Source organism: Perognathus longimembris, chromosome 6 (genome assembly GCF_023159225.1).
Source record: "Perognathus longimembris pacificus isolate PPM17 chromosome 6, ASM2315922v1, whole genome shotgun sequence".
In the NCBI taxonomy this organism is placed as follows: Eukaryota; Metazoa; Chordata; class Mammalia; order Rodentia; family Heteromyidae; genus Perognathus; species Perognathus longimembris.
In genome coordinates, this window is record NC_063166.1 from 35,011,299 (window position 1) to 35,024,569 (window position 13,271).

The 13,271-nt window shown below is 40.4% G+C and overlaps 2 protein-coding genes and 1 pseudogene across 2 annotated transcripts in view; 2 read left to right on the forward strand and 1 right to left on the reverse strand.

Moving 5' to 3' along the window:
• LOC125353680 (uncharacterized protein C6orf201 homolog) overlaps nucleotides 1-13,271 on the reverse strand; it is a 30,708-nt gene that overhangs the window by 14,491 nt on the left and 2,946 nt on the right. Inside the window, exon 3 of the mRNA XM_048349348.1 lies at nucleotides 819-1,014. Within this exon, the coding sequence (XP_048205305.1) occupies nucleotides 819-1,014 (196 nt within the window). The remainder of the gene's footprint in view (nucleotides 1-818; nucleotides 1,015-13,271) is intronic.
• On the forward strand, nucleotides 10,823-11,782 carry LOC125353075 (cyclin-dependent kinase inhibitor 3-like). Its single transcript, XM_048348537.1, has one exon. The coding sequence runs from the start codon at nucleotides 10,883-10,885 to the stop codon at nucleotides 11,519-11,521; it is 639 nt and encodes a 212-aa protein (XP_048204494.1). The 5' UTR covers nucleotides 10,823-10,882; the 3' UTR covers nucleotides 11,522-11,782.
• LOC125353074 lies at nucleotides 12,229-13,161 on the forward strand (annotated as a pseudogene).

The window sequence follows — 13,271 nt, forward strand, 5'->3', positions numbered from 1 at the left end:
AAGCCTGCTGGATAAATCCAAACAATTCTTATCTCCAGTTAATCAGCAAAAAGTTGGAAGTGAAGATGTGACCCGAGTGATAGAATTCCAGCCTTGACTCTGTGTCTCTCGATTTTGGTATTCCCTTTCAGTTTCCTAGTTCTAATACCAGTATACACGATTTCCAATGTACTCAGATAGGATACAGAGATAGTGCAGACTACAAAAGCAATACTTGCAAAACAGTTTGGTGTAAATCAACTGAACAACTCATGGGGGGAAAGAGAAAAGGGAGAGGGGAGGGGGGAATGAGGGAGGAGATAACAGTACAAGAAATGTATCCAATGCCTAATGTATGAAACTGTAACCTCTCTGTACATCAGTTTGACAATAAAAATTAAAAAAAAAAAAAAGAAAAAGACTCAATCAGACCTAAGTGATTAAATTTGAGCTCCATGGGAGATACCAAAGAGGAAGTATTTTCTGTCTCATACTTTATTTCTGGCCTTTTCAGGTCACCATAGATAAGACAGTTTGTATAGAGTAAGACAGTTTGAGGGCCAAGCACAAGACTTCTCCTATGCGTAGTTTGTTGTTTTTTTTTTCCAAAAACCTATCAGTGTATTTTCTCCCATTTTTTAAAATAAAATTATTTTAAAGATTAAAAGAAAAGATTAAGGAAAAAAAAGAATTCCAGCCTTGAGCAAAAAAAGCCAAGCAAAAGCACAAGAACACCAAAGAAGGGAGAGAGGGACAGAGAGAGGGAGAGAAAGAGAGAGACAGAAAGGGGGGGAGTATCTCTGAATGTGTCTCTGTAGGGCAAAAAGTAGACAACTTACCTAACAATTATGGTGCACATTGGAGGCTCTTTTATGTTTTTCTTCCACAAGTGGCATTTCTTCCACCCTTCAGCTTTGCTGATTTTCTTTCTCTTCCATGAAGGCATCTGGCTTGGCTTTGGGGACAGACTAATCTCTTTTGGCAATTGTTGTCTTGCTAAGAGCCTTTCTATGCCAGTGAGTTCTGATTGGTCATCTGATACAGGACAAACACAAATACAATGTGTCATTCCTTTCCATCTTTGCATGGCATTGACATGCCTTTGTCATGGGTGGGAGCACACAGGCTGAGGACAGAAGCCAAGGTTGTGATCATGCTAGGCAGAGTTCTACTGAGCCGTGTCAAAGTCCTATTTTTATCCTTTAATAATTTCCTTTTTTCTTTTCTTCTATCCTTTTATTCATTGTGCCAATACTAGGGCTTGAATTCAGGGCCTTGAGCTCTCACTTGGCTTTTTCACTCAAAGCTAGCACTCTATCACTTGACCCACAAGTCCGTTTTGCTGGTAAATTGGAGATAACAGTTTATCAGATTTATCTACGTGGCAGATAAAGCTTTACCTTAGCCAAGACTCCAAAGCACAGACTCGGGACTTAAAGGAATGGTTTCTTCCCTGTAATGCAATGCACCTTGACTGCATCTGCCCTCTTGAAATTGGTTTGAACCAAAGCAAAGGCTTACTGAACTCAAATACCTCTGAAACAAGACACATGACAGTTTCTGTGGCATGAACTTACTAGCTGCCAAACACATGTCGGTGTCAGTCAGCATTTGTATTGTGCTAAAGGAACAAAATGAAAACAACGTAAAACTGGAATATCACTATAAAAGCAAAAGCCACTTCTCCAACTTCACATAAACTCATTGCACTATTAACTTTAAAGTTGGATTTTCATTGCAAAGATGACATGAAAAAATTTCTATTGGTATAAATAAAATTAAACAACTCTGAGAAATGTACATACCTAAATGAAAGTCTTTATTTTCTCCTGAATTTGTGTGTCTCCTTCCAAAACTCTTTTTCTTTGAATTCACATACAAAGTTGTTTGTACAAATGTATGTTTGTCATGGGACAAAAATGGAATCCTGTTGTGTTTCTTTCTTTTGTGGTTTATTTATTAAACTCTGTACCAATAGGTCTTGTAGATATTTCAATGTCAACCTTTATTAGGGTTTGGATCTTGAATATTCTTCAAAGGCCCATATATTTAAGGTTGTGGCATTTTGAGAGATGGGGCCTTTAGGAAGTAGGACCTACTCAGAAACACAACTAAATCAAAGAAAAGCTGGCTGAATGGGATTGCATTAGACTGCAGAGTTTCTGCATGGCAAAGGACATAGCTAGCAAGATAAGTAGAAAGACCACAGACTGGGAGAAAATCTTCACTAGTCATACAACAGACAAGGGACTCATATCTAAAATATACTTAGAGCTCAAAAAATTAAATCCCCCCAAAACAAATCCTTAAAGAAACAACCACCCCATTAATAAGTGGGCTAAAGACTTAGAGACCTCTCTGAAGAGGAAATAAGAATGGCCAATAGAAAAGTAAAGAAATGTTCAACATCCCTGGTCATAAAAGAAATGCAAATCAAAACAACAGAGATTCTACCTTACCCCATTTAGAATGGCTATTATCAAGAAATCTAATAACAACATATGATGGTGGGAAATATGGCCCAAAGGAAATACTATTACACTGTTGGTGAGAGTGTAAACTTGTTTAACCACTCTGGAAAGCAGTGTGGAGGTTCCTTATAAGACTGAACATAGAGTTCCTCTATGACCCAGCAGTCCCACGTTGGGGCATTTACCCAAATGACCACAAACAAGGCCATACTAAAGTTACCAACACATCCATGTTCACTGCAACATTATTTACCATAGCTAAGATATGGAACCAACCCAGATGCCCCTCAGTAGATGAATGGATCAAGAAACATGTGGTATATATACACCATGGAATTCTATGCTTTCATCAGAAAGAATGACATTGCCCCATTCATAAGGAAATGGAAAAACCTGGAAAAAATTATAGTAAGCGAAATGAGCCAGTCCCAAAGAAATGTAGGTTGCATGGTTTCCCTCATTTGTGATAACTAGAATATGTCTATGATATTCTTAGCAGGGGATTACAATAGCCCAATCTCTAAGCGCATAGGACCACACATAATGAAGTGTATCAAAATGAACTCCAAGAATTGGAAACAAGAGGTTCTTACTATGTCCTATGTACAGTTATTTCTATTTTTTTCTGTTCTGGTTTTCTGTACCCTTTGTCTTGTATATAAGTTTATTTGATCCATGGAATGGAAAGGGAATCACAGAAACAGCAGGGCAAAGAATGGACTAATGCAACAATGATACTCTTTAGACACTACACTGAAAATGAACTTTACAAGTTGGGGAAGAGGGGAGTGGGGAGGGGCAAGTGGGAGAAAACGAGGGAGTAACAGTGTTTAAAAAGAAATGTACTCATTACTTTACTTATGTAACTGTAACCCTCCTGTTCATCACCTTTACAATGTATGTATGTATGTATGTATGTATGTATGTATGTATGTATGTATGTATGTGTGTATGTATGTATGTATGTATGTATGTATGTATGTATGTATGTATGTGTATATATAAAAGCAAGTGGGACCTAGTGGAAGGAAGTTAGGTCCCTGGGAGTCCCTGGCCTCGAAGGAAATAGTGGAACACTTCCCTACCATGCCTTTGTCTTTGCTTCCCAGCTACTAACAGACAGTAGAACAAACCAGCTCTACCAAACACTCCTCCCCATGATGTCCTGCCTTGCTACAGGAAACAGAACAACAGCTCCCAGTGACCACAGACCGAAACCCCAAAGACGCTGAGCCAAGATTAACCTCTCCACTTTTAATTTATCTTGAGTATTTTTCAAAATGACAGAAATCCAACTTTTACAATCTCCTTTCTAGTATTTGTCCACATTATAAATATAACTTTTTTGTTTCCATTTCCTGGAGTTCTTTTTGATAAATATGAATGCATATGATTAGATGCACATAAGCATTGCACCTTTGTGTTCCTTTCCTAAGAATATCCTCCTTCGGTGTGTGAATGTCTAGAATCTTGTATAATTTATCATGTTCCTGTGTATTTTTACATCTAGCTTCCACATATAAGACAAAACATGTGCTGTTTGTTTCTCTGAGCTTGGCTTACCTCACTTAACATGGTTTGTTCTAGGTCCATCCATTTCCCTGCAAATGATATCCTAATGGCTGTGTAAAATTCTATCATGTGTAGGTATTACAATTTTGGATTCACTCACCTATTGTGGGGCATCTGGGCTTTTCCATAACTTAGCTGTCATGAATAGTGCACCGTAAATATAACTATTCATTTGATCATTCTGCTATTGAATGACATTGGACTATTCACATACTTCCACACACATCCCTGTTTATGCATCTGTGTGCACAGGTGTATTTGTCAGTATCCGATAGAAAATGGGAAATTGCTAGTCTGTGGGACATGAATATGTAACAACATGGAAGTGTGAATTTTTCTGTTGTCTCAGTTTTATCCCAAGAAAGACTAAAGTGTGAAAAAAATCCAGCAGGTGTCAGATACCTATTAGTACACAAAGTCCTAATCTATATATTACAAAACAAAGCTTCCTTGGGTGCTAGCTGTCATCCTAGTGACTCAAGAAGCTGAGGTCCAGAGGATCATGGTTCAAAGCGAGCCTTGACAGTAAAGTCCCTGAGATTCCATCTCCAAAATTAACCAGCAAAAAGCCAAATGTGAGATGCATGGTTCAAGCAGTAGATGATAGCTAGCCATAATCAAATAAGCCGAACAAACTTGATTGGTACTGGCACAAAAAGAAAAAAGAAAAAAAGAAAGGAAAGGAAAAGGAAGAAGGAACCCTTGGAAAAGCCCCTATTTTTAAATATGATCATAATACGGTATGCTGAGGGTTAAGACTTTAATATTTTTTTTGCCAGTCCTGGGGCTTGAACTCAGGGCCTGAGCACTGTCCCTGGCTTCTTTTTCTCCAAGGCTAGCACTCTACCACTTGGGCCTCAGCTCTACTTCTGTCTTTTTCTATTGGTTGCTGAGGAATCGAACCCAGGGCTTTATGTATGTGAGGCAAGCACTTTACCACTAGGCTATATTCCCAGCCCAAGACTTTTTTTGCAAATATTTTTTTTTCCTTTTTGGTCCCCTTTATTGAGATTAAATAATGACATAAATTTCACAGTACACAGATTAACCTTCCCAATGATGGATATCATCATTCTAATCTACAAAGCTTTTGAACTCTATGAACATTAACAATAACACTATTTCTTCTAGATCGGGTGATCTGTGCATTTCTTTCCTTTTGTTTAGTATCATCTGTTCCTTCTTTTTCTTCCATTTCGTCTCTCCCATTATGGCCCTTGAATTGCTTAGTTTGCTTCCATCAATGTCCAGTGCAGCTGTTGGGCCCCTCTGCTGTATTTATTTTTTCATCTGCTTTCCACTCATTCTGTGCCCTCTTCCCAGCTTCCCTCATATGTGCACATGCATACACCACATGTGAGGTAAAGAATACAGAGTCATCTAAAAACGATAAGACAAATTAAGAAGAGATCCTTTGCTTATCTTTGGAGTTCTTTTGCGTCTGTCTATATATGAGTTTACACACTTGTGAAGAGGTGCTTGGGTCTTACTATTTGATGCTTTTCTCCCAAGACTGTCCTCTTTTGGTCTCACTGTGTATTGGTATCTTGAGTCCTGTTTACTTGGTCATATCTCATTGCATTTTAAATCTAACACCCACATATCATGCACCATTTGTCTCTCTGATCTTGGCTTATCTCACTCAACATGATTTGTTGTTGTTCGGTCCATTTCCCTGCAAATGCCACTAGTTTATCCTTTCTAATGGCTGTGTAAAATTCCATCATATACAAGTACCACATTTTTTGATCCATTCATCCATCCACCATAGGATATGTCTATGTTTAGTTTTTTGAAGAACCTCCAGACTGCTTTTCAGAGTGGTTGTCCTGGTTTCCATTCCCACCAGTAGTGCAGTAGGCTTCCTCTTTCTCCACAACCCCACCAGCATTTGTTGTTAAGACTTTAATTCTTAACATAAGGAAGCATGCAACTGTGAGTGCCTGGGACTATGGCTACCTGTGGCCATGGGAAGAAGGCAATATGGGAAGCCATTGTATTTGCACCAACTGGTGAGAGTACACAGAATAGGGGCCTGTAATTTTTACATACTAAATGTAACTCCATGGAAAGTAGGGGTGTGTGTGTGTTAGCAAGCACTATGGCTTGAACTGAGGGCCTGTACTCTGTCCTTAGCTATTCCTCTCAAGACTGTGGCCCTATAACTTGAGCCACAGCTCTCCTGCTGGCTTTTTGCTGGTTAATTCAGGATAAAGAGTCTTACAGACTTTCACTCCCCAGACTTGATTGAAACTGAGATCCTGAGATCTCAGCTTCCCAAGTAGCTAGGATTACAGGTGAGCACCACTAGCACCTGGCAAGTAGTTGGTTCCAAGCCATCTTGAATAGGATCTCAAGAAGGATTCTGTCAAAGGATGAGGCCATATTCGTTGAAATTGTTTGGAAGACTATGGTATAGAAGCTGGGAAAGGAGGTGCTGTAATCAAAACGCTTATGCCTGTCAAAAAAAAAAAATTTTTTTTTTTTTTGCCAATCCTGGGGCTTGGACTCAGGGCCTGAGCACTGTCCCTGGCTTCTTTTTGCTCAAGGCTAGCACTCTGCCACTTGAGCCACAGCGCCACTTCTGACCATTTTCTGTATATGTGGTGCTGGGGAATTGAACCCAGGGCCTCATGTATAGGAGGCAAGCACTCTTGCCACTAGGCCATATCCCCAGCCCTGCCTGTCAAAATTTGTATGTTGAAATTCTAACCCCCAAGACCACAGGAGGTGGAGCTTTTAGGAGATGCCTAAGTCAGATGGCTGCAGTCTCAGGAAAGGGGTTAGTCCCCTTATATAAATAGCTGTGAAACCCCTTGCCTCTTCCTTTATGTGAAGACACAGCAAAAAGTTGCTGTCTGTGAGCCAGAAAGTCCTCACCAGACACTTGGTCTGCTTTTACATTGTACTCACAGCCTCTAGAACACCAGAAAACAAACTCCTCTTTTATCATCTACTCAATCTGTGCTGTTTTGTTACAGCAGACTAAGCAAAGATTGGTGGGATGAGAGAAAGGGCAATGTTGGTAGGAGGCTGTAAAAATGATATGCTCAGCAACAGGAAATAGCCCAATATCCCACACAACAGTCCTGGAAGGAAATAGCCAGCTTTTGCTAGTGACCACTGCCAAAGGACAGGAGTGGCAGGACATAAGAGGATGTTTTCCAGTACCAGTGGCTAACACATGTCATCCTAACTACTCATCAGGTAGAGATCTAAGACTGGTAGTTTTAAGTCAGTCCAGAAAGAAAAGTCTGTGAGACTCATTGGCAGTTAATCAGCAAAAACCTAGAAAGGTGAGCTGTGGCCCAAGTGGTTGAGCACCAGTTTTGAGCTAAAAAGCCAAGCAACAGAGTGAGACCCTGAGTTCAAGGTCCAGTACTGGCAAACACACACACACACACACACACACACACACACACACACACACACACACACACACACGGTTTATTATCAACTAACAAAATAACAAATATATTGTCTCTTACACACACACAAAAAAAACCCTTTTTGTTTCTTTCCTCTCCCCCCTCTGCTTCCCCTAATCAATTTAACCAAGTGGAACAGAATCTCACACCACTGCTGTGCTTGTACCAGTTTCTAGGTCTCAATTGAGACAGAGAAGTGGGAAGCAGAAAAATTTTAAACTGGGTGAGAATCTAGAGATCAGATATTAGGAAGAATTTTATATATCATTGTGACCAGAAAAGGTCCACAGTTTGCCTATAGTCTCCCCCAAGGGTGAAGAACAACAAGATGGATCAAAAAAGGGAAGTTGCTGCTTCCTCTATGGTCTGTGCTTATCAAGTGGTGCTCAAACCACTGTGCCATTTCTATAGCCCCATTTTTGCTGGTTATTTTTGAGACAGAGTCTCTCTTCCTGCCCAAGCATATGCCTGGACCTCAATCTGCCCGTTTTGGGTTTCACCTTGTTTCTGAGATGACAGGAAGGCATCACCTCATCTAGCTTCCCTCCACTGAAACAGTGTCTCACAGAATTTTCTTTCTAGGCTGGCCTGGGTCCCATTCTCTTAAATTTAGCTCTTCACAAAGTTTAGGATAACAGGCGCTTGCTACTGTACCTAGCTGTGAGCTGAGAAAGAGATCTCTTGCATAAGTAACTACAAAATACTACCAAAAAAAAAACCTACTCAAAATAGCAGCAACAGCAATAATAAAATTGAAGATTACTTCTAATCATCAGATAAAATATCCTGAGTTGTATCAAATAGCAACAGGAGAAAGAAGTGGTAGAAATAGAGTTAAAGAATATGCTATTAAAACTTACTTTCAGGGCTGGGAATATGGCCTAGTGGCAAGAGTGCTTGCTTTGTATACATGAAGCCCTGGGTTCGATTCCCCAGCACCACATATGTAGAAAATGGCCAGAAGTGGCACTGTGGCTCAAGTGGCAGAGTGCTAGCCTTGAGCAAAGAGAAGCCAGGGACAGTGCTCAGGCCCTGAGTCCAAGGCCCAGGACTGGCAAAAACAAAAAAACAAAAAACAAAAAACTTACTTTCAACTTGGAAGTTCTCTCACTAATTTTTTTTCAAAATTTTATTATCAAACTGATGTACAGAGACATTACAGTTTCATACGTTAGGCATTGGATTCATTTCTTTTTTCTCACTAATTTTTTGTTGTTATTGGTCATGGGGCTTGAACTCAGGGCCTGGGCACTGTCCCTGGGTGTTTTTACTCAAGGCTAGTACTCTACCACTTTAAGCCACAGCCATACTTCCAGTTCTCTGGTGGTTAATTGGAGATAAGAGTCTCATGGACTTTCTTACATTGGCTGGATTTGAACTGCAATCTTCAGATCTCAGTCTCATGAGTAGCTACAATTACCAGTACCAAGCTATCTCATTAATTTTAAAGTCAACCCTTGTAAGGGCTGACCTAAGAACATGAGTGGCTAAATATAAGTTTTAGTGTTAAAATTATAACAGCTTCTAAACCCTAGTGATGACTCCATGCTAGAGGGCTGCACCCCCATCTGTGAGACTAGTTTCTTGTAGTTTGACATTTTAAAATACAGGGAGCCTTTGTTCCCCTTTGTCCCTAGGTAGCAACCATGGTAATGGACAGTAAAAAATGATCATAGTCATAGACTATAGAAATAGCCATAATAGTAGTAGAAATGCCATGGTAACTGTTGGGTTGGTTTACTTACGATTGATTACTGAATTGTTTTAGCCCGCTCAAACTTGCTTAGTGGTAATGGGAAAACATGGTGGCAATTGTTAAAATAAAGTTGGTACTAGGTCAGCCTGACTGCAGAATTCTGCATCTGTAAACGGCTTGCTTAACCCATTTGTGACTTGTTCTACCTGCCTGCATTAACCCCCTGCATCAGTGCTACTTGACCGCCTGCTGTCAGTTCCTGATACCAAGGCCAGTTCTCGTTATCAAAGCCAAAATAGATAACTGAAAGGTAGATAGCCAATAGAAATAGGACAAGACTTGCTTGCTAAATGCCATCCAATCAAGTATCTGCCAAGTTGGAAATACCCTGCCCCTGTTGTAATCACAATAAAAACCCTGCCTATCTGAGGGTCGGGGCTCTCAATCCAGATCTGCTGCATCTGTTAAGGTTGAGAGTCAAGGCTTGAGCTTTCAATAAAGACTCTCATGCATTTGCATCAGAATTGACTCCTTGGGGTGATCTTTGGGAACCGAAAATCTAGGCACAACACCCAAAAGCTTAATTCATACATTTGGTGTATTTCTCTGTGATCCCTTACATCATTCCACAAATATGTTTTGCCTACAACACTAACCAATGTATCTTGGCTCATAAAAAGGCTACAAACACCAAAGAGCCATATATAAGAAAGGGACCATGACCTCAGTGCCAGTGTCAATTCTACAGTGAGCTCTGAAAACCTGGGCCTGGAAGTCCATAGCTGGTCCTGTGTCTCAAGAACTCCTTACCTCTACCATGCCAACAATAACGTATTTTACTAGGAGACCTACCTGAAGATAACAGTGCAAAGCCAGCCAGAGAAAAAATTTTCTTTTCTTTTCTTTTTTTCACAGAAAAGTCAGAATTCAATTTTATTTCACATTGATAGAAACCGTGAAAAATATTTAAATATTCCCATACCACAACGCATTTCACTGGAATATTTCTTGCCATAAAGACCTTACTGATTTGTGTAACTGAAATAACTATGTTCTTCAAGGCAAATGACTTAGTAAATGATTGTTTAAAATTTTCAAATCCAGACACAAACATATAGCTTCATTATTAACATCCTATGTAGTCCATTACTAAATTCCACTACCACCCATTTACAAAGATGCATTCTTAACATTGTTTTGGTCAGTTGGAATACACAAGAAAAATTAACACTGTTCAAAAATACCAAGCATACACCTTTGCTACATATTAAGCTGTGTGATAACTACACAGTAGTATAGGGTTCTGATCTTTATTACCTATAATTTGTTCTTAAATAATTTTTACTGGTAATCCAGAAATTTTGACTACTTAAAAATCAAATGATGACTATTTATATTGTTCGAAAGATCTTTTTTTGCTAGTACTAGGGACTGAACTTAAGGCCTGCGTGTTGTCCTTTAGCTTTTCTGCAAAGCTGGCATTCTACCACTTAAGTTACAACTCTACTTATGACTTCAGGGTTTTTTTTGGGGGGGGGGTTAATTAAAGATAAGAATCTCAGGCTGTCATGCTCAGGCTGGCATCAAACAGTGATCCTCAGCTCAGCCTCCTGGGTAGCTGGGATTACAGGTGTGAGCCATCAGTGCCTGGCTCAGAAGAAGTAATTTTTGCGTAGTGTGAACCCAGCCACTGGAGGCAACGCCGCTGCTAGGGTGTTGGTGTTTGGCAGCCATTGATGAAGCCGCCTATTTCAATACAAGCAAGTGAATTTGACTCCTCAGATGAAGAGCCTGGTGAAGACGAACAGACTTCAATTCAGATTTCTTGGCTACCTCTATCACAAATAAATTATTCTCAGTTTCTCGGTTTATGTGCTCTTCCAGGTTGTAAATGTAAAGATGTTAGAAGAAATGTTCACAAAGACACAGACGAACTAAGGAGCTATGGTATACAGGACATATTTGTTTTCTGCACCAGAGGGCAACTGTTAAAATATAGAGACCCAAACCTTTTGGACCTCTACCAGCAGCATGGAATTATCACTCATCACCATCCCATCCCAGATGGAGGAACACCTGACATAGACAGGTGCTGGGAAATAATGGAGGAGCTCACAATCTGCCTCAAAAACAACCGTAAAACCTTACTACACTGTTATGGAGGCCTTGAGAGATCCTGTCTTGTAGCCGCTTGTCTCCTCTTGGACCTGTCTGACACAGTCTCACCACCGCAAGACATAGACAGCCTTCGAGACGTAAGAGGATCTGGGGCGATCCAGACCATTAAACAATATAATTATCTCCATGAGTTCCGGGACAAACTAGCCTCCTATCTATCATCAAGAGATACACTGTCAAGATCTGTGTCAAGGTGATGAATTTCAAATAGCTTATATATGACCATGTCTGAAATTTAAAATTCCTCTAGCATAATCTGTACAGTAATGATAACTCATGCTAACTCATTCAATGTAAATGTGTATGTGCAGATATTCCTAAAGTTTTTATTAACAAAATTCACTGTGTTGATTCCATCTCTCAAAGCAGAGGGGTTAGTAAAGTGATAGTTTTCCTTTTAGAAATGCATTGGTTGCCAGTGGCTCATGCCTGTAATCATAGCTACTCAGGAGGCTGAGATCTGAGAACTGTGGTTCAAAGCCAGCTAGGGTAGGAGTCTATGAGACTCTAGCACCAGTTAACCACCAAAAAGCCAAAAGTGGAGCTGTGGCTCAAGTGGTAGTGCTAGCGTTAAGTACAAAAGCTATAGAGTTCAAGCCCTAAGACTGGCACTAAAAAAAAAAAAAAAAAAAAAAGACTGCCCCTTAGCAATGCAGAGAAAAGATGGGAAATACTTTCCTATTTTTATTATTACCACATTCTGCTTAGTTCTAGTTGGCAAATGACATAGTAATAGTTATAAAGGTTTTGTATAAATACCCATCTTTTTTGCCCTACCAGAGCCAAAGCCACTTGTTTTAACAGATCCCACCTATCACACAGTGGTGCCCCAGCTCTCTCCTCTACTGCTACTGACAAGGGTGAGCCAGTGGTCACCTGGATAGTACCATTAGGCTGCCCGTGGATGTGCGGCAATAACATGTCTGCCCCACTCACTGCCCGCCCTCATGCCCGACACCCCCAAGGCCACCGCCATGGTTATTTTCCTTCATGGACTGGGAGATACTGGGCATGGATGGGCAGAAGCTTTTGCAGGTACCAGAAGTTCACATATCAAATACATCTTCCCATATGCGCCAATTATGCCTGTTACATTAAATATGAATATCGCTATGCCTTCATGGTTTGGTATCATTGGGCTTTCACCAGAATCCCAGGAAGATGAATATGGAATTAAGCAGGCATCAGAAAATGTAAAAGCTTTAATAGAGGAAGAGGTAAAGAATGGCATTCCTTCTAACAGAAATATTTTAGGAGGATTTTCTCAGGGAGGAGCTTTATCTTTATACACTGCTCTCACCATGCAGCAGAAACTGACAGGCGTCACTGCACTGAGTTGCTGGCTTCCACTTCGGACTTCCTTTCACAGGGTCCTCTAAGTGGCACTAGTAGAGATATTTCTATTCTCCAGTGCCATGGGGATTGTGACTCTGTAGTTCCCCTAAGGTTTGGTTCTCTGACTGTTGAAAAACTGAAAACATGGGCTGGGGATATGGCCTAGTGGCAAGAGTGCTCGCCTCGAATACATGAAGCCCTGGGTTCGATTCCCCAGCACCACATATACAGAAAATGGCCAGAAGTGGCGCTATGGCTCAAGTGGCAGAGGGCTAGCCTTGAGCAAAAGGAAGCCAGGGACAGTGCTCAGCCCCTGAGTCCAAGGCCCAGGACTGGCCAAAAAAAAGAAAAACTGAAAATATTGGTCAATCCAGCCAATGTGACTTTCAAACCATACGAAGGCATGATGCACAGTTTGTCAAGAGGAAATGATGGATGTCAAGCAATTCATTGATAAACTCCTACCTCCAATTGATTGATGTCACTAAGAGGCCTTGTATGGAAGTACCAGAGAAAAAAATTTCATGAGACTAGTGTCTCCAATTAACCGGCATAATAGCTAGAAGTGGAGTGTGGCTCAAGTGGTAGATCACTAACCTTGGATGAAAAAAC